Consider the following 19,343-nt stretch of genomic DNA (forward strand, 5'->3'; position numbering starts at 1 on the left):
CAGCTGTCCATGTGGGAGTGTAAATAGGTGAACCTGCTATGGGATTCAGGTCAGAGGTTTCTCAAAACGCTAAAAATAGAACTACCATATGACGCACCTGAAAATAGACCCAAAGGACCCTTGTTTCCTGCTACAGAGATGCTAGCTTATCCACGTTCATGGATGCTCCATTTAGAATAGCTAGGAAATGCAAATCAGCTTAAATGGCCATCAGCTAATAAATGGATAACAAAAATGTGGTGCACATACCTCATGGAATTTTGTTCAACTATAAAGGAGAAAGATGAAATAATGAAATTTGCAGGAAAATCGATGAAACTGGAACACATTATATTAAGCGATCTAATCCGGATTCCGAAAGGCAAATGCCACATGTCCTCTCTCATATGTGGAGCCTAGCTTTGACATTTTTATTCGTGTGTTTAACTTGGAGTTGCTGCAAAGGTCATAAAGTCAGAAAGGGACTGTGAAAGGAGCAAGAAAAGACACCTGCACGGACCTGGGGGATAGCAGCTGATACTTGATAGGAAAGGAGAAGAGGAAAGACTTAGTGTCCGAGGTTCAATCGTGCACAGGGGTGTGCGGACTGGGAGGGGAGAGGGTGGAGGTGGATTAACCAGAACAAAACATGCATGAAGAATCTTTACCGCAATCTACTACTGTGCATGCCAATATAAAAAAATGTATAATTGTTTTAGAAGGAAGTTCAAGCAGAAATACCCTCTGTGGGTAGATAATGCTCACACCAGGAGACAGGAGTTATTATTCAAGAATCTCAGTGCCAAGCCTGTGAATGACTGGCCAACGAAGTCCCAGAGACCTCCAAAACGATGCTGCAGATATGGCTAGAGGTCTTGGTTACTCAACTAGATAGTAGAACCCGATGGCTGAGGACACCACGTGCTTAAGTTTCAGAATATAAAGAAATAAATCTGGAACCGATCAGAAAAACTTCCTCTCTGCTAGCTACTTTCATCATGTCCGAAGTTGCTGCAGGCTGTGCAGGCTGCAGGGGAAGGCATCACTATTCTTACCCTGTGCTGATCCCTGTATACTACAATACTCAAGTGCCAGTCAAAGCGTGCCCAGTGGTTCAATCCTGGCATAACTGTTATGGACGTAACCAACTACTTTCTGATTGGGTTGGGGTACTCCTCTCCAGGAGGGAGTCATGCCTGATGTTGTAAACCTGGCCAATAATTCAAGGGTAGGGACTTCATAGGGTCTATGGAGGAACCTATTATTGCTGGTTTGCTAAATGATCATATGTCCAACTATCTTCTAAATATTTACATTTATGGGAAAGTTCTTTTTTGTAGTAGACACTGAATGGTAAATGCAAGGCTCGTAACTTGTCAAAGTGCTAAGAATCTGTGACTATTGGATACTCAGCCCTAAGGAGAACACCTCTCCTCAGGGGATAGGACGGAAGTCAAGTTAGAAAGGATGTAGGGGCCATAGGACAGGGAGGAGAAGTATAAAATCGGCCATTGCACTTATGGACAAAGACTGTGATTAATTCACTTTGCATGTCTCTCTGGTCTAAATGGTGAGGTTTTTCTTTTCTTTTTTTTTTTTTTTTTTTTTTTTTTTTTTTTTTTTTTAGTGACATCTTTCTGTGGTGGTCTGAATAAGAATGGCTCCCATAGCCTCTCATTTGAGTGCTTGTTCCACAGTTGACGAAACTGTTTAGGAAGGGTTATGGCAGAGATGTGTCACTTGGGTGTGGTCTTTGATGTTCCAAAGGTTCCGAGGTTCTTAGCCTTCTCACTCTCTGCCTTGCACCTATGGATCAGAGGTAAGCTCTCAGCTACTGCCCCAGTGTGGTGACTGCCTGTCACCATTCTCTGGCCATGATGGTAATGGTCTCTAATGCTCTGGAACCATGAGACCCCAGATTAAATGCTTTTTTTTTTAATTAGTTGCCTTAACCATGGAGTTTTAGCACAGCCATAGACAAGTAACTAAGATACTTTCTTATTTAAGAAATTTTGCAGCCTGATGGTGGTGGGGCACCCCTTTGATCCTAGCATTCGGGAGGCAGAGGCAGGGGGATCTCTGAGTTTGAGGTGGATCTAATCTACAGAGTGATTCCAGGACAGCCAGAACTACACAGAGAAAAGCCCTGTATTTAAAAAACAAAACAAAACAAAAAAAATTTCATTTTAGAGAAAAAGGAATTCTATAAAGTAGGTAAGAATTGTCAAGTGAAAAAGTAGGTAAGAATTGTCAAGTGAATGATCAATTTTCTGAAGTAGATAAAGGATAGGTAATTGTAGCCTAAGACAGCAACTTGTAAAGGCAACACAATGTCTAAGCCCTTCTAAGCATGGGGCCGGGGCGGGAGGAGGAAGGAAGTAGGAGAAGAAAACAGAAAACCCCCATAATGTGCATGTCTGAAGTACTTATGCATCTAATCTAGCCATTAAAAACCAAAAACACCAGAGAAGGAGTGGGAAAGAAGTTTTTAACAAATAATCGAAATGTTCCTCTCAAACTTCGCTTGATTTGTGGCTTGGGAATCATTTTATCCGGCCATGGTGGCTATGTTTAATCTCAGCACTCAGGGAGGCCGAGACTAGAAAAAAAAAAAAAAGAAATCATTGTATGGAATATTATTAGTCTGCCACTCTCTCTCTCTCTCTCTCTCTCTCTCTCTCTCTCTCTCTCTCTCTCTCTCTCCCTCCCTCTCTCTCTCTCTCTGAGATGAGAATGAGAGAAGAATTAGGGAATCTTACTTCATAGTCTAGGTTGGCCTGAACTCTGTTTCAAAGAAACCTGATAAAAAGAAGGAAGGGAAGTATGGCTAATTAACATTCAAAATGCTTCAGAATTCTTTGATTTAGATCAATAAGAATGTTTTGAAATCTCACTTCCAGAGAGATTTCAAATTTTAAGTTAGTCACTTTAAAAACCACTTTTGATTGGAGTTAGCAGGTCTAGGTCCCCAAACCAAGGGCAGCTTTTCTTTGACAATCCCTTCTCTGAGAGTTACAAAGATGCTGAAGCGCTCAAGACTGTCTTAAGTGATAAAACTATAATTCTGCTTCTGAAAAATATTTATCTCACCCTTGATGTGTAGTGACTGATCTGACAAAATCAGATCTTGAGGCTTCTCCTATCTTTAATAAAACAACAAGGACAATACTGGAAGTCAGTTGCTGAGCCACAAACTTTGGAATGGCGGTCTGGGAAGCTCTACGAGGGAGAAGAGTCTGCTGCCACCTGGTGGACGCTAGGCGTAATCACGTTTGCTTTAACACCTCACAGAGTCCGAGCAGGCCCACAGCCCTGCGTGGTTTGGTTGTCTTTGATGAGGGGAGCCTACAAACTATTAAGAGTCTTAAAGGACTGTTAGACAGGTGTTAGAAATGCGTTTTATAAAATGAGGTGCACAAACAAACAAGTATCAGATGACAAATTCCTGGCTCCCACCCAGATCTAATAAATAAGTATCCAAGGTAAGGCCATGCCAATCTTTACTCCCATGGAAATGAAAGTTGGAAAACGATGTAATAAAACACAAGAAAGACATACGGGCATGGTGGCTTATCCTGTATCTCATACTTAGTTCCTGACTTGCTTTGGTTTGAGATGCGGGGGGGGGGGGGGGGGGGGGGGCACTCATGAAGCCCAGGCTAGCCTCCAAATTCGTCTATAGCTGAGGGAGACCTTTAACTCCTAATCTTACTGCCTTCACCATTGCACCATTATGCTGGCTTTCAGCAAGACTTTCCTAATTCAGATTCCAGCGTCGATGGAGCTCATACTAGGCTGCCGTGAAGAATTAGTTAGCCATATCCAAACATTGACAAGCAGGTCAGGTATTCATCCTTGGGTGCTAAGTGTGGGAAAAAAAAAAAGAAAAGAAAACTCAAAATGGCAGATTCATGCCTTAGACTGACACCTGGGGTATCCAGGTTACTCAATAGTGGATCTTATTCTGGAGTGAGCAGTTGTTGACGGCATTTATACATTTGAAACACACTGGGGAAAAATGACCAAGGGTAAACCAATTCAAGACCCAGTTGTGGCTTTTGGGGTTTGGCTGTTTGGGGCCCAGTTGTGTTTTGTCTTTAGCTATGACTAGACGTCACACATGAAAATCTAAGCCATTTCTGTTTCATTATATCCGAAACAAAATTCCAAATCCAAGCTTGTTTTGATTTGTGATTCTTTTTTAAAGGTCGAGTCTTCTGAGCTCCGACTTCTGCTTCTGACTCATAGACATTCTAGAAGTACCAGAAAATCCACAAAAATTCCCTGGGCGGAGGTGGTCATGTTGACGTCCCTCCCTGCATGGCTTCTGAGGCTTGTGTCTATGCCTTCCCAGGCCCTGGGCGCTTGCTCTGTGGAGACCTAGATTTCAGTCTGGCTTTGGAAAGCAACCATACCTCTTAGGCAAGATCAAGTACTGCAAAACAGGTCGGGTCATTGACCCTTTGTCCCCAGAGGGAGTTGCAGCAGGCCTGGGGACAGTGAGGTGCAGTGAATGAATGGGTCAGTGGGTGTTGTCAGGGCAGGAACACACAGTGAGACTCTATCTCAAAAATAAAAGGGTTTGTGTGCGTGTGTGTGTGTGTGTGTGTGTGTGTGTGTGCACCTCTGTGTGCTGAGAGAGTATTTGCATCATCTCGGGTAATCCCACATGGAATTTACTTAAGAGGTGATTATCTTTTGATCATACCAAATCAAACCAGTCCCTTTTTCCTCCCCAGCATCAGGGATGGATCCTGGAACCTCATATTTTCTGGGCAAGCACTGTACTGTTGAGCAATGCCCTGTCCCCAAATCACAGCTTCTTAATTCCTAATTTTGCGGGAATTTTTGTCACTCGGTATTATTGTCACTAAATTTGAGGGTTTTCTTTTGTTCTTTCTCACGGATCTCCGTTTTCTCTTGGTCCTCTACGGTCCTGGTAGCAGTGAGCACAGTCTGGCACATACCAGCCTACAAGGGCTGGGAATTTGTTTGATGGAGTCTGTTCAGCACACTTGTCTGAAATGTAAGGTGTGGTCTACGGTTGCTTGGAAGTATTTGACAGGGACTGTGCTGGCTAATTTTATGAACTTGACACAGACTAGAGACATCTGAGGAGATGGAGCCTCCATTGAAAAAAAAAAAAAAAAAAACAAAGGGCCTCCAGGAGGCTGAGCTACAGGCAAGTCTGTAGGGCATTTTCTTAACGAGTTCTTGATGAGAGAGTTCAGTCCAATGTGGGTGGTGCCACCCCTGGGCTGGTGGTCCTGGGTTCTATAAGAAAGCAGGCTGAGCAAGCCCCGAGGAGCAAGGCAGTAAGTAACATCCCTCCATGGCCTCTGCATCAGCTGCTGCTCTATTTGAATTCCTGTCCTGACCTCCTTCAATGACAGACAAGAATGTGAATGGGTAAGCCAGATGAACCCTCTTCTCCCCAGCTCGCTTTTGGACATGGTGTTTCTTCACAGCAATTATAAGCCTAAGACAGGGAGGGTTGTCTGTCTTGGGGGAATCTTCCAATGGGGTCTGCATAGCAGGAAGGGTTGATCCCCCCACCCCAGGTACATCTAGGGTGGCTGCTGCCTCAGCTGGAAGTGTCACCCTCACAGGTCCCAGTGATAACTACTCGTCTTCTTTGAAACACTGGAAGCTGGCGAGTCTCGCATTATAATTCTGCTTAGTAGTACTGTTAGGATGCCCAAAGTGATGGGTTTTGAATTACCCAACTATCTAACAGGAAATTTCTTTGAATTCTCTCGGGGGGGGGGGGATGCATAAAGCCAAGGAATCATTCCTTTTGTTTAGTCTGCATTTCTTCTTGTGCACACCCCTCCTCCTTCCCTCCATCCTACCCCCTGCATCACCAACCCCCTTTTTCATGTTCTGTTGGGTTTTTATTTTATTTGATTCATTCCAGGGCCTCACACACACGCTAGGCAAGTGATCTACCACTGAGCTATATATTCCTAGCCCTGACTCCATTTTCTAAATCGTATCCCTTGCCTAGCCAGAGGCTGTGACCCTGTCACACAAACTCGCTGTCAGAGCCGTATCCCCCCCCCCCCCACCTTATAGCTATGTCTTTCTTAGAGACTTATTTCCATTTCCATCAAGCTCCCATAGTATATAAATTTATGGTCTATCTTCGGATGAAAGGGTCCTTCCCAAGCCTATTGTATGGAAAGCCATTTATCCAACACGGAACTTCATGCGGAATTTGCTTGCCCAGCAGACAACTAGCAGGTCTTCTGGAGTGAGAAGGCAGGGTGGAAACAATGTAGCCATGGATGCAGAGTACTGGCGTTGCCAGCAGGTGTATGTATCAGCCTCACCCACTATCCAAAGCTCAGGACCCGCACAAAAACTACATTAAGCCTTTTGAACCCAAGAAAGAACAAAAACATCTCCAAGTTGGGTCAGTAGATCTAAATGACAGGCCAACAGAGGAAGCAGAGGGGGCAAGCTCTTCAGTTTTATTTCCCCTTTTTAACTTCCTATTTGACAGGTCGTTATTAAACATTCTGAATTTCAGGTGTTCCATTAAGTAGCAAACCACCTTCCCTCTCCCGGTAAATCCCAGGAGTAAAAGCAGTGTGGCTGGTTAGGAAGGCAGAGCACACACTGAGTTGTTAACAGAATGCTAGCTCACAGTGTACAACCTAGGGCAAGGTCTCCAGCCTTTGTGCCTCGGAACCCCATCAACAATCCATAAAATGGGCACAAAAATGCTACCTCCTTTACCTGGACAACCAATCAAAAGGGTATTGTAGGAAAGATACTCAGCTGATGCCGGGCTAAAGTTTTTGTAAACTCAGTATTCTCATTATAGTTTATGTAAAACACTCACATATTTTACGACTATCAATAAGCTAATTGTCCTTCCTACCTTCTGCCCACACTCTAGTCCTCGGAAGCTTTGAAACTGTGTGAATGGCCGCCCCAGCTTCTGTCCCTAACTGACATCCTGATAGGGACTGCAGGTCTTCATTCAGGGTTGTCCAGTGTGTCAAAATGTCATTCCCCCATCAAGAAGAACCCAGCACTGTACTCTTTGATGTCAACTTCCAAGAACACTTTCTGTTTCTTCCTACGAGGCACATTTCTTTTTCATGCAGGGCCAGCTACTGTCCTTTGACTTTAAACTGTTTCTCATGCATATACCAGGGACCTTTCTTTTGGATCCATGAGATCAGATCTCTGCAGAGTGCTTTGAACATTTCTGAGTGCTCCCATTGGCAGAGGCAGGAAGGAGGGAGATTGAACAGCAGGTCTTGGTGGGCTGTGCTTAGGGACTCTAAACTATCATTTCGGCAGTGGTAAACTACACCGGATGTAGATAAACAGATCAAGAAAGAGATAAACAAAGACCCCCAATTATACTGAGTTAGCTGCCAATCTTCTGACCAAATCAGTAATCTGAAACCTGTCTGGCAGAATTTTCTGTCCTCACAGTGGTCTGGGTGATGGGACCCAGGAACCTGCATCTGTGTGCCCAAACACACCCCTAGCTCCAGATTTGACAATGTTAAGATTAAAATTCTCTCCATTCAATCGCCTCTGAGTGGCTCTTTGACTTCTGAGAGCCAAGTGGTGGATTAGTGTGCACACATCGTATGGACCACACACTTTAAACATTTTAGAAAGTGACTTTGTCGAGGAAACAACTGCACATCAGTGCTCCTGCCTCGAGGAATGGAAGCTCACGGGGTGAGATGCGGTGTCTGGTCATTCAGCACTTTTGCCTGCTGTTTGGATCTTATGGGAATTTGCTGGTCTGCTTTGTGGCTGGAAGCCAACTCTGGTAGGAAGTCAAGAGAAGAATTTCAACTTGGTATTTTCCCAGAATACTTGTTGACTCCGCCAGCAGCTTTGAAGTGTTAACAAAAATCTCTGTGTTCCCCAGAGTCCAGTGATATGGGACATAAGACCATCAGGGGCCAGTGTTTCTGGGAATATCGATGGTTGGAATTTACATACTTTTCTCATGAACACGCACAGTAAAACGTTTAAAAGCAAACGCAACAGCTCTGCTTCAGGTGAGGTGAGCGTGCTCTCCTGGCTTCCTTCTGAAAGCCTGTGAAGAATTAAGCCTTTCAGAAAACAGTCACTTCTTACCGACCTTGATTTCAAGTGCCCTTCCTTCCTGCCTGGTTGGTGGGGACTCCTGAGAGAGCACAGCTGACTCAGGGGAACTCACCTTGAGATGTGAGCGCTAAATGACTTAAGTGACACTGGGGAAACACTGAGTGCTCACAATGGGCTTCACTGGCTGTGTCGGAGAGCTTTGCCCTTTCAGAGGTAGCAGAGACCATTCACATTCTTTCTCCCAGTGACTGCAAACAGGAGAGCAGCCTCAGGTGCCGGTTCATTCCTTTAAAGGAGAATCGTCTGTGACATTGCAGATGTGACTACTGATGCTCTAGTACAGGCTGTGGGGTGATCTGCAGTTGTTCTACACTGAGAGATGTTGGCACTAACCAGAAGAGCCGTTCCCAACTTGGGGGATCCAAGAACCCTTTCACAGGGGTCGCATATCAGATATGCTGCATATCATATATTTTACATTAAAATCCATAACAGTAGCCAGAATTACAGCTATGAAGTAGCAACAAAATAATTTTATGGTTGGGGAGTCACCACAGCATGAGGAACTGTATAAAGGTTCGCAGCATTAGGAAGGTTTGAGAACCACTGCTCTAGAATAAAAGACGCCAGCTTATGTTACATAACTAGCTATAGCTTAGACGTGTTTCCCCCTGCTTACAATTAGTTTCTTCTTGTGCATATTAAATGGGATTGTTGACACGTGGTATTGTCAACAATCACTGTACATAATAGCAGTTTACGAGTTCGAGAATGATCATCCAAATGTGCAAGATAAAACATAGCTCTAAAAAATGTGACAGTGGATAGTCTAAATACATACACTGTGTATTAGCTACTCTCAAAATAGAACTTGTTTATGATCGAAGTATTAGAGATAGGCTAGTGAGTGTTCTTAGGTTATGGTGTCAATGTAGTTCCCCCCAAAAACAGGGGCAAATGCTGGGCTTGTATTTCCATGCTACCTGCCTGCCTCCTGGAATCTTCATATTGTGTGCTCACAGCGCCTTGTTCCTGCTGGGACGGGAGGCTTGAGCCTCTCGGAAGGAAAATTTAGCACAGTCCTTCAGTTGTGGCTGGGATTCCCTCAGTGGATAAAGCATGCAGTGGATCCCTCTGGGTATAGATCTTCAGGTACTCAACACAAGGCACCCTCGGGGATTCATTATCACTGTTGTTGACAACAGAAATGGACTTCGTGAGTTAACAAAGGTGAAAGGAAGAGGGAAGGAGCAAGCAAAACCAACCAACAGAGAATAAAAAGGAAAGAAAAAAAAAAAAGAAACTGTTTTTTCTAAACTCCCCATCCAGCCAACCAACGACCCCACCAACCTTTGCCTAAAGTAAAGCCAGGACTCAGATTTAACCGTGGACGGAGCAGCAGTTGGAGCCAGAATTCTAACCTCTTTCTGCCCCAGTGCCATCCCTACCGTAACTCCACCTGAGGGGTGGCCCGTGTAGCTCCTTGGAGGAGGAAGTCCTATCTGTACCTCAGGGAGTTGGCTTAGTCTTTTCTTTCCCATGCTTAGTCCCTTGGAGAATTCAATCTAGTGTCTACCCATGGACCCTGTAGTCCTGAATGAGGCTATGCTACCTTCTGGTAAAAACTGTAGACACTGTGTCTGTTTGCGTGACATATCCCTTAGAGATTTTTCTAGACCCACAAACCATCCCTAGATAAAAAGATGGCATAGTTGTATTAGCCATGTCTTTAGTTATGAATGTAAGTAGTATCTCTGCTAATACCATGTGACAGCAGCGAACAGACTAAGGGCACTTCTCACTGCTGCAAACCACTGCATAACTGGGGGTACTTCTGAGCCACTAATAATAAGGGTACTTTTGAACTAATGATTTAAAAATAACTACCCGTCGGTTGGGTGGCAGAATGGCCATATAAGTTCTATGTCTTTCGTCTAACTTATTGCTATGTTAAGAATGCAAAGTTATGCCACACCATGGTGATACACACCTTGAATTCCAGTACTCGGGAGGCAGATGTAGATGGATCTCTGAGTTGAAGGCCAACCTGATCTACAGAGTGAGTTCCTGGATAGCCAGGGCTATACAGAGAAACCCTGTCTCAAAAAACAAAACAAAACAAACAAACAAACAAAAAAAATCAAATCAAAACAAAAACCCTACCAAAATGAAAGAAAAAAAAACCCAAATCAAAAAACTAACAAACAAACAAAACAACAACAAAAAACCCAAAGCAAAGTTATAAAAAAATACCCCTTTTCTTTTTCCATATGAAGAAAGAATCTTTGGTTATTTTATAAAATACACACACACACACACACACAGACAGCATTTAACAAACTGCCTATGAAGGCAGTGAATGACCAAGTACTATTGTATAAGGGACTGGTTGCCCCTGTATTCTACAAGAAACTTCCTGATTGATTTCCATAGAGGCAAATAGAGACAAAATCACTCCCTGTGGTTGTATTTCCACCAAATGCATGGTGGGGGGGGGGAGGGTTATAGAGAGAAAAGCAGCGCAGTCCAGCTTCACTCTGCAGCTGACCCACCTCTCATTATGTTTTGGGAATACCTAAAATTGACATTTTCACAGTGGATGCTCCCCAAAAGAAATAGATGCTCTCCAAAGGGAAATTCAGATGCTATAAGAGAAATATTAGAGAAACGATTAAGATCAGAGCAAAGTCATACATGAAGCCTTTACAAAACACATACAATGAGCAGATAAAGAAGAAGGTAATATTTTAATAGGATAGTGGAATACAGCAGAAAGGCATTGGCAGCAGAAGACAGGAACACAGATATCTTGAGACTGAAATGGTGCTGTGTACCCCCAAACCAGCAAAGTCTTTACACAAAGTCTCTAGACATCGCCTGTGCAAAGCGGGCTTCCCCTGGAGCTGTGGTGAGTCTTTGCACTTCTCTCCACTAACTCACATGGAATATTTTCCATGTTTGGTTCCACTCAGACTTAAAATAGATATGAGAAAGGTCTTCAGGTCTGCCATCAGTAACATTACTAACCTCACGGCCAGCTGGATGACACCATGGCGTGCAACCAATCCAAATTTACAAGGTAACCTTCAAACTATGCTGGCTCATCAAATAGAAACAGGAAAAGAAAGGTGCAAGAATAGAATTGCAAGGGACAGTGGAGGAAACACAAGGGGAAAACAAAAACAAAAAAGAAAAGAAAACATCTGGGAGGTCACCCAGAGAGGCTCTCAACAGTTCTTGCTTTGTCTGCGTGCTCCTGTGGTTAACAACCCGTCTGCCCCCGACTGTGTGGCTTCTCAGAGTAAAACAATAGCCACATGTTACTTTGTGTCCATTCTCCTTTGGATGTTTCTCCATTCTACTGCGCTACTCTTTGCCTTAGCCACATGTTACTTTGTGTCCATTCTCCTTTGGATGTTTCTCCATTCTACTGCGCTACTCTTTGCCTTGGGGCTTTCTTCCGCAATGGGGGAAAGTGCTCAATGGTTCCAGGGAGGGACCACGAGAACCCATTTCTAAAGATAATAAGCTATTTACTTCAAATGTGTCTTCTGAAGTGAGCCAGTGTATGGGAGGACGTCTAGTAAAGGGTCCAATACAGAGTAAGTGGGCTGTGCCTAAGATCCTCCTTACAACCTACTGCTAAGCTACATAAACCCCAGCAAGTCTCAGAGTACCTTTTCCGTGGCAGCAAACATGCCCCTGAGCAGAGCCTTTACTGCCCTTGAGAGATTTCCTATTTCCTTAATACCAAAAATAGAGCTAAATGACTCAAAGGGGATCCCAGCCGTCACAGTATATTTTCACGGCGTTCACCCTTCACTATGGGAGCACAGCTGGTGTATTACATAAAGGCTGTGTCCCCAAGCTTGGTCACACTGACCACTGTCTTATGGCGAAAGCATAAATCCTAATGTATCTGCGCATGCCTATTTTGGGATATCACAGATACTTTGAAGTGTGCAAAGAAAATAAATATATTATTTTAAGTCAAACTGAGTTGGGGTTTTTGACCCAAAAACATATTATTATGCTTCTTGGACCCAGATCGGGAGGTAAATATATCTGAAATTAAGTAAGGCGAGGATCTGCTAAGTATCCTTGGGGACTCAACACTGCAAACGATTCATTTCAAGCAAAGTGGACACCCAACTTCAGCTACAAGATTACTCTTCCACAACTGACGGTTTCCACACCTGAACTGTGACCCCACTTTTCTTGGCTGAGAACTTCGGCCTTGGAGCCACAAAATAGGATGTGGAGGTCGATTCTTGCTTTGGAGAGGTGGGGACACTCACAGGCACCGGGGATGCGCTGACGGGTGAAGTGGCCTCCGCGGCAAAGAAGTTGGGCTGAGAGGTATAAGCTGGTACCGAGTACACAGAAGAAGCCTGCGCATTTGTGGGAGACCCAACATTCGCCTGCCGGGGAGGGAGGGCTTGCTTCATGGCCGGGGCTGAACTGACCTTGACTGTTGACTTCTGAGGGAGGCCATCCTTTGAATCAGGGGGTTGAAAGGTAAACAAAGACGCGTTGAGCTGATACGGTTGGTGCTTCATGACATCCAAAGTGTTAAGAGGTTTCTTGCCCTTTTTCTTGCTCGTTTTGGAAGCCTGGGCACCCGGTGGTTGAGACTTGATAGCAGCCAGTGGGTAAGAGGGGGAATGGATAGGATTGTAGGCCACGGGCGGGGGTGCTCGGACGTTGGAGGAGTACTTCCAACTGGCGGGCAGGGATGGAGTGGGAGACTGGGCCCGAACTGTGTGGGCCTGCACTGTGTCGGAATCTACCACATACTTCTCCATCCTAGACTGCCTTTTAGCGAAGAGTTGGGCTCCTTTCCCACTCATTCCAGGAAGCTCATTGGATGGTCCCCCTGCACCAGCAGGAGCAGCATTTACTAATGGTGTGGGTGCTGATGGCTTGGGCGTGTAGTTATGACTGACCACTACTGCTTGGGGACCTTTGAAAGGACCAGCCAGGTTCAGCGCACTCGCGGGCCGGGCAGGAGGGGCGGCAGGCTGAGCTATTTTGATGGAGGACACAGCAGTGACCTGTGGTGGGTTCGGTGGATTTGATGTGGAGAAGGCAGGACGCTGGGCTGGAGCCACTCCTGGAGACCAGACTGGAGAAACTGGGGCTACCGGTTGGGAGGAAGAGGGGGACTTGACTGCAGGCTTTGGAGCGACAGGAGGTGGGGTCTTTTGTTTGGCAGAACTCTGCATGAAGTTACAAGCCTCTGCGCCTAAACTGAGGTAGTCTTCTTCGGGCCCAGAGTCCCCTCCAGTGCCTCGCTTGCCTTCTGCATTTTGAAGAAGTGACAGGAGTTCGGGGTTGGGGCTTACTTTGGTTTCTTTGAAAGTAAACATGGGTTTTGTTGTGCCTCGTCTTTTGGCTTCCTGCAGTATTCCCGTTCTTTTGGCCGGCACTGCGATTCTCTCATCGCGGGAAGCTATTTGTTCAGATGAATCATAGAAGGCTGGTTGTGACCACGGAGCAGGCTGGGGCCATGGAGGGGGCTGTGCTGGGCCAGCCACTGGGCTTGATACCCCCCTAGAGAAGGCTTCCGGTGGAGGTGAGACCGCAGAGTATGGTGGCGGAGCCGGGAAGTCAGAGATGGGACTTGTCACACTCCGCGTTGGGGAGAATGGTGCTGCTGGCTGGTTCATAGATCCCAGGAAGGGTTTGGCGGTTCTATTCATAGGGAACATCCTCTGGGCCCCTGCTGTCTCTGACACTCCACTGAAGCCATTCTGTTGTGGCACACTGGCAAGACTGCGTCCCATCTGGAAGGAACTTTCGCTCACAGAGCTCTGCATTCTTACCGATTCTTCTTTTCGCTGATAAGAAGTCATGGTTCTCAGACCATCCGTCTGCAGGGCATCCGGTCCTCCACCTGCCATCCCACCCGTCTTCTCCTCTTCATTTTGGGCTGTGAACTGTTCCATCCTCTCTCTCCTCTTGGCAAACATGAGCGCTCCCTTGCCTGTGGTGTCTGGCAACATTTCCATCTTGTCCCCTCGGTTGAGTCTCTTTTCAATGTCCACCAGTCCAGAATCCCAATCAAAGTTCACAACTTGGGTGTTGTCGTCAACGTCAGACAGCAACTCTTCATCCACTTCCGACTCACTGGTTCCAAGAAATGCAACCTCACTTATCTCGTCCTTGTCACCTGCTTCCTGGTCCTCCTCCTCCTCCTCCTCTCGCTCAAGCTCGCCAGTACCGTAACTGACTAGGGTGTACTTCCGGGCCCTCCGCCTCCGCTTCTTAAACATCAACACCCCCTTGGAGTTTGGGTTGGGAGCATCCGTTAGGAGGAGGGCGATGCTTTTGCACTTAGACTTTGCTTCTTTCACTTGCTTTTCAGATAGACTTTCACTCCTCCTGAGCCCTGGGGAAAGCACACAAATTGTACTGAATTGATGACTGCAAGGAATCATGCACAGAAATTGATTCCCAATGGGGAAAATGAATAATGAATATATAAAGACATACTATAATTGGGTACGAAATTTGGAGAGATCTAACTCATTTATTTATTTTTTCATTCATTCATCCTGCCCCGCACCCCTGTGTGTTCTGGGAGTGCACATGACCTAGGGACTACACTGCGTTTTACTTCACTTCAAATTTGCACTTATAAAACAATGATGTCTAGCACAGGACGATATCCTGTCCCATTTACTCCCATGAACACAGCGTTAGATGTGCTGACTTACATAGAAAACAGATCACCCCCCCCCCCCACCTCTAGATTATAAGCTTTAATAAAAAATAGGCTTGGAACTGCCAGTTAATAGGTTATGATCGCATTAAAGTGAAAATACTTTAGGAACCTAATACATTTTGAAAACAAGATGTACTCTGTCCTGCCATATGTAAATGTGAAATGTTAAAATTGAATATTCCAATGCAATGCATTTACATTTTTAAGTTTCTTCTTTTTTACTTTGACAACCACCTGAAATCTTTCCACTGAGCTACTGAATTAATATGAACTCATAATACTGGATAATTGACAGTACTGAGTTAATAATTAGTTGTATTTCAGAGTACTAGAACATTGTGACAGTCTAGATTGGACACTATCTACACAACTTTGTAAATTAACAGGCTCTTGCAAATATAATCCTGCTTAAGTTTCAGAAAGAATAAATGGGAACCTTGGGAAAATTTAAAAATTACATGAATTGAGGTCTTTTAAACTAGCATTGAAACTGAGGTAGCAATTGTGCCTTAAAAATAGAACTTGGCAGTCTTAAAATGGCAGAAGTTTATATTTTCATTTTATTATAAAAAGCAAATTAATGTCAAGTTAGTTTATAGAATCAACTAATTCAACCACTTGAATGAGTATGATCCAAAATAAATTTTTATCATATCCCGAGTTAAAGGAAGATATCAGAAAAATTAGATATTTCACGATTGAAATTAGTTCTTCTTGTTAAAAGTCAGACTTGGTTAATTTAACAACAACAACAACAAAATAAAATGAAATAAGAGAAACCATACAGATATTTATCTGGTGATCAAATTTATGCAGACAAAATAGTCCAAAATCTGGGCAATCTTAAATATGATTTTTTTTTGACTAGTGATGTTACAGCTTGCTATTACACTGACAGTAACAACTGCACAGTTGTCTGCTCAGGGCCACCATGTGAAATATGCACATGCCGTCATAATGCTCAGGTTTAATATGCTATATATGTGAGGTGTCTAAAGCAGGAGGAGTGGCCACCGGCACTTGCCAACAAAGCTACAAATGGCTGTGCTAAAAATAGGCACCCAAAGGACAACGGGGGCTAGAAGGCTGATGTGTGATTCCGAGGACGCAAGCTCACTGCTATTGTGTACCAGTCAGCCCGTGCATCCTCAGAGGAAATGCTCAAGTTGGTAAAATAAAGAAAAAGAATGGTGTCTATGAAAGAAAACTAATAATAATGGTACTGAAGCTACAGTTCTTGACCTCCTTCCGTTTGTGACCTTCGTCCTACAGATAGGAGAGAAGGCCAGTGGGGGGCCTTGCACTAGGCACTTTTCCTGGGGGAGAACTCTGAGCTGCCGAGCTGCCTGCCACATGGCCCTGGAGACTTGAGTCTGGAAGGTGGTGAGCGCGCTGCCACCTAGTGAGGCTTACACAACAGCAAGGATCGGATCGTGTAACTGCTGGGCATCACACTTGCCCTTGTCTGTCAAACACTTCTGCAAGCATCATCAAGCCGCAGAATGGTTTTTTTTTTTTCTTTTCCAAAATGAAGCTCTGCTTTTAATATCAGCGTGGAAACCTTGTTAAAGGCACCTCAGGAGGGGGAATTGTTATTTAAACTGAGTCCACATAGCTTCCAATCCTCTTAAAGTTTTTTTTTAACACAAAATGCCATAACATTCTTCAACAAGTAAGAGGGGTGTATTTCATATTTCTTTAACAGTTCCTGCATCTTTGGGGATAAAATGAAGTTGATGAAAAATATTTAGGCATGAAATAAAGTTTATGAAAAACATTTGAGTCTAGTATGAAGTTCAAATTTACTGCTTCTAATTTAAAAACTGGTATTTCCCCACACTATTTATATTTATTATTTTGTGCATTAGATAACCACCAAAGGTAGTAAAAGGCATGCGAAAACTCTTTTTAAAAAAGTTTATACAGTCCAGCTAGTAAAATAAACTAAAATCCCAACTCCCCTGACACCCGCCCCAACCATGGCAGGACTTACGAGCATGGCGTGCACGGTGCTTGTGTGGTCTGCTCTGATCCTTTCCCGAGCGTTGATCTTCTCCGTGCTCGGTGCCTTCTGACGAGACCGCAAAGGAGACCAGAGAAGGAGGTGCTTCTGACCGCCCTCCTTCCACGGGAGAAGCCACACACCCCCTTCCTGTCTGCAGCCTGCACTCTTCAGCCTTCAGCCTGTCAGAGCAATCTAGAATCACTTCCACCTGGGGCAGCCCTGCGCCTCCTGGGTCTCTTCCCTGGATCACTCTCAACTCTCGGCCACTGGAGGTGCTGGACGTCAGAGAAGTGTCTGCTTTCTCAGGAGCAGGGATCGAATTTATGTGGACAGTCCTCTCGAGTTGTGAGCTCCAGTCTGGGTCTGGAGACGTGGATTTGTCATTTCCCTGGAGAGTCACTATAGGGCCACTGGTGCATTGATGTCTTTCCTTTGAGAGGGACAGCTGTAGCTCAACCACATGGCCTGGCTGGCCTGCTTCTGCCTTTTGCCTTAAGATGACCTCTTCTACCAAGTGTCCTTCCTGGGAGCCAAGCATCGGGGGAGCTTGTTCTTCTTTTGGACATTCTGCATAACCCCAGGCATTGCTTTGGTCCTCAGTTAGGGGAACTTTAGTCTGGACTGGAGCAAGAAAGAAGTCTTCGCTCTGGGTCTCGGTGGCTTGCTGAATCTGCAGGGTGGTACTTTCCATGGGCCCCTCATGTGTAAGATGTTGATGGTTTGTAGTTTCTGATTCAGAATCCAAAGTCTCACTTGTTCCACTAGAGGGTCTGCACACAAAAATAATTCCTAACAGTTAGTCAGTGGGTCTCCCACCTGCCAAAGAATTTCCCCAACTTACATGATGTCTCGTGGAAGATACAACAAAAATTCCCCCAAGAACTTCAACATATTAGAAAACAGAACTTGCTGGAACATGACAGGGCTGATAAAGAGCTTTGAGATCAGACCGTCTTTCCTTCAAGTACAAGAAAAGTGCTTACAAAAAGCTTTGAAATCCGAACTCATCCCCAACCCTGCCTTGATTATAAAAAGCACAGGGTGTAGCTATGTGTGTCCCTTTTTTGAAATTGGGTTTTTCCAACAAACTATGTTTACTATAGATGTCCAGGAACTCCCAGTGTCCTGTGGAGTAGATATCATCAAATCTCGTAGACACATTCGGAGCTTCGGATCAGACAAAATACAATTTTTTAGACATGGTGTATTCTTGAGTGAATGAACAGAAACCCATTTCTAAGCACTAGTGAGCATAGTGGACCCCAGCCTGCCTGTGCAAAGGGCAATCTGGGGCATTGGGACCGCAGCCTATGCAAAGATCCATCCTTCCTAGGCCGAGATGACTTGCTAAGCCGTGGGGTATTCATTCTCTGAGGCGTCTTCCTTCTACTTGTGCTTGCCACCGGCAGCACCGTCCTTGTAGAGTCTGTTCTCAGACTGTGTCTGTATCTCTGCTAAGGAGACCAAAGCTATTATTCCACAGTCTCCTCTGAGGCAAACCTACCCATTCACAGTCAGGTTTGCATCTTTGGGTTTGTGAGAAGCAACATCACTTCAGGAGTCAAATAACGTCTTTCTAAATCCCCGAGCTCTAAGACACGTCTTCATCTCCCACACTTGTAAATGTTTGAAGCAGCAGCAAGAACTCTCTCTTCCCTTCTTGCTCCCTTGGGATGGATCCTAACTAGTGCAGGGATCATCCACGAAAGGGCGGATGGCCTTACATCTCTTCTACTCAAAGTAATTTACTCTAGAATTATGTGCAAGGGGAATTTCAGGCCAACGTACAATATGTTTACCTCTAACTATGATTTTTGACTGCATTTGAAAGAACCTGACAAAAATCAAAGCAGCTGTGTTTCTCTGTGCAAGTCACCTCTGAAGCTTCATAATGATTTGCTGTTTAGAAAATAACTTTTTAAAACACGCTGTTATCAGGTTAGGCTATTCTTCAGTTTACTTTTTGAGACAGTATCTTATACTGTAGACTAAGAGGGCCTGGCATTCACTCTGTAGTCTAGGCTCCAAGTCATGAAGACCTTCCTGTCATAGCCTCCCAAGTGTTTGGATTGTAGGCATGAGCTTGAAGATCCAGGTACTTCAATCCCATGTAAGAAATGATAAATCATCCCATTTAACTAAATTTGGGAGTGCAAAGCTCAAAATAGTTAATCTAGCAGACTTCGGGATAAGGATAGCTGAAATAACTTTGAATTATTTTATTCATCAATTATGCTTCTGAGAAAGGAGTAGTGTTGATTCTTGCCTTATAGACTGGGATATAGGCAAACAGGCCAGTGCTAATATTTTTGGGAATTGAAATGAAATGGAAACAAATGGATAAAAAAATTATAAAGACATGAGGGGGAGATATGTACACACGGGTACTCAGTCTCACAATGTGGACAATTAGAAAATCATTTGCTTATGATTTCTTGTGATTTTAATAAAAATCTAAGGTAATGAAGATTTGGTATTAAAAGGCAGGGTTGCATTTTTTTTTTGTTTGTTTGTTTTGTTTTTGTTTTTTTTCGAGACAGGATTTCT

The 19,343-nt window shown here is 44.3% G+C and overlaps 1 protein-coding gene across 3 annotated transcripts in view; it reads right to left on the bottom strand.

The window, feature by feature from the left end:
• Synpo2 (synaptopodin 2) overlaps window positions 1-19,343 on the bottom strand; it is a 159,650-nt gene that overhangs the window by 23,653 nt on the left and 116,654 nt on the right. For 2 of the 3 annotated variants that reach the window (NM_080451.2, XM_030252390.1), the window contains exons 3-4: window positions 16,785-17,566; window positions 12,261-14,455 (exon numbers count right to left, since the gene is read on the bottom strand). In NM_080451.2, coding sequence (NP_536699.2) covers window positions 12,261-14,455; window positions 16,785-17,566 — 2,977 coding nt within the window. Of the gene's footprint in view, window positions 1-8,578; window positions 9,254-12,260; window positions 14,456-16,784; window positions 17,567-19,343 lie in introns of those variants that run through there. The other variant, XM_006500925.3, reaches the window with a different exon arrangement.

This window comes from Mus musculus, chromosome 3 (genome assembly GCF_000001635.26).
Source record: "Mus musculus strain C57BL/6J chromosome 3, GRCm38.p6 C57BL/6J".
NCBI lineage: Eukaryota > Metazoa > Chordata > Mammalia > Rodentia > Muridae > Mus > Mus musculus.